Source organism: Protobothrops mucrosquamatus, unplaced genomic scaffold (assembly GCF_001527695.2).
Source record: "Protobothrops mucrosquamatus isolate PMUCROS unplaced genomic scaffold, P.Mucros_1.0 scaffold_296, whole genome shotgun sequence".
NCBI lineage: Eukaryota > Metazoa > Chordata > Lepidosauria > Squamata > Viperidae > Protobothrops > Protobothrops mucrosquamatus.
In genome coordinates this window covers 49,369-51,620 of record NW_015386372.1, presented here as the reverse complement: position 1 = coordinate 51,620, position 2,252 = coordinate 49,369, and the positions used below count along the sequence as shown (strand labels likewise).

The 2,252-nt window shown below is 43.7% G+C and overlaps 1 protein-coding gene across 1 annotated transcript in view; it reads left to right on the top strand.

The window, feature by feature from the left end:
- Positions 1 to 2,252, top strand: part of GNL1 (G protein nucleolar 1 (putative)) — a 31,054-nt gene that overhangs the window by 9,840 nt on the left and 18,962 nt on the right. Inside the window, exon 3 of the mRNA XM_015832047.1 lies at positions 635 to 771. Within this exon, the coding sequence (XP_015687533.1) occupies positions 635 to 771 (137 nt within the window). The remainder of the gene's footprint in view (positions 1 to 634; positions 772 to 2,252) is intronic.

Sequence of the window (2,252 nt, the reverse complement as noted above, 5' to 3'; positions counted from 1 at the left end):
GGTTGTTCCACTGGTTAATTGTTCTAACTGTCAGGAAGTTTCTCTTTAGTTCTAGGTTGCTTCTCTCCTTGATTAGTTTCCATCCGTTGCTTCTTGTCCTGCCTTCAGGCGCTTTGGAGAATAGCTTGACTCCCTCTTCTTTGTGGCAGCCCCTGAGATATTGGAACACTGCTATCATGTCCCCCCTCGTCCTTCTCTTTGTTAAACTAGACATACCCAATTCCAGCAACTGTTCCTTATGTTTTAACCTCCAGTCCCCTAATCATCTTTGTAGCTCTTTATGCTCTTTGTTGCTCTTTATGCTACTTAAAATGGTATGTGTTTGTACTATTTAGAAACAAGTGTCTCCGGTTTGTGTCTAACCTTTAACTGGTGAAATGATAAGTTTCAAGAGGATAAATTCATAACAAGGCCAAACCTCTTATTGTTATCGATGTGTTATAGTCCAGTTCAAATGTGGTCCTTCCTTCAAGCATCAGAATGCCCAATATTATGTCCAAGGGATTGTGCAACTCCTTGTAATTATGAGCTAAGCAGTGTTATCTCGTTCTGAGTTATAATGGAAGTTCCCTCTAGGGCGCCCCCAGAATAACCCCTCCACTAGTCCCTCATTACTGTTTTCTCCACTGGTTAGATACCGGCTGCACTTCGAGCGGGAAAGCAGAGAGGAAGTGGAGCGGAGGAAAAAGATTGCCCGGGAGAAAATCTTGGAACCGGTGCCAGAAACCGAGACAGAAGTGGACATAGAAGATGTTTACAAGACCGGATCAGGTAGGTGAAGATGGTCAAGAAAAAAGCTTCTCGGTGGGTGAGTGAATCTGAAGGGCTTCTCTCGCCTTCCCCCCTGCCATTTTCCCGCTCTTAACAGACTTCCTTCCTGGGCCTCTGAAGGTCTTGCTTCAGGCAGGAGATCTATTTACGCTGAGGAGCTTTTAATTATCTGAAACGCACGAACGAGTCTGAAGATTCAGCACGAACATTCTGCTCCTCCGTCTGTTTCTAAACGCAGCATAAATCTCCTCCTGGGTTTTTCCGACAAATGGCCTGCTGGCGGAAAAAAAAATTGGAGTTCCAGTCCTAAGATAGCTGAAGGACATCAAGTTGGGGAGGGTTGGTTTGGATACAAGACACTGTTTTTGCCCAATTGTGCTGATTCAGCTGAATCTCAGAATCAGAATAGAGCTGGAAGGAACCTTAGAGGTCTTCTAGTCCAGCCCCCTCTCAAGCAGGAGACCCTATACTATTTCAGACAAGTGGCTGTCCAGTCTCTTCTTAAAAACCTACAGTGATGGAGCACCCACAACTTCTGAAGGCAAGCTGTTCCACTGATGAATTGTCCTCACTGTTAGGAAGTTTCTCTTTAATTCCAGGTTGCCTCTCTCCTTGATTAGTTTCCACCCGTTGCTTCTTGTCTTGCCTTGCCTTCTGGTGCTTTGGAAAATAAATTGACCCCCCTCCTCTTTGTGGCAACCTCTCAAATACTGGAATACTGCTATCATGTCCCCCCTAGTCCTTCTTTTCCCTAGACTGGCCAAACTCAAATCCTGCAACCATTCTTCATATGTTTTAGTCTCCAGCCCTTTAATCACCTTAATTGCTCTTCTCTGCACTTTTTCCAGAGCCTCAACATCTTTTTTGTAATGTGTTGACCAAAACTGGATGCCGTTTTCCAGGTGTGGATTTACTAAGGCTTTATAAATTGGTACTAATACTTCACGTGATTTTGATTCTGTGCCTCTGTTAATGCAGCCTAGCACTGTTTATACAATCAAAGATTGTATTAGCTTTTTTGGCTGCTGCTGCACACTGCTGGCTTGTTAAAGTCTTTATAATTTCACATTCTTCGTACAGGTAGTCCTTGACTTACAACCGCAACTGAGCCCCAAATTTTTGATGAGAAAAGTGAGAAAGTTGTTAAGTGAGTTTTGCCCCATTTTACAACCTTTCTTGCCAGAGCTGTTAAGCGAATCACTGCAATAGTTAAGTTGTAAAGTGAATCTGGCTTCCCCATTGACTTTGCTTGTCAGAAGGTTGCAAAAGTTGATCATATGATCCTGGGACACTGCAACCGTCATAAATAGCCAGTTGCCAAGCGTCCGAATTTTGATCAAGTGACCATGAGGATGCTGCAACGATCATAAGTGTGGAAAACGGTCATAAATCACTTTTTTCAGTGCCATTGTAACTTCAAACAGTCACTACACTAGGGGTAGGCAACCTTGGCTCTTTTATGACTCGTGGACTTCAACTCC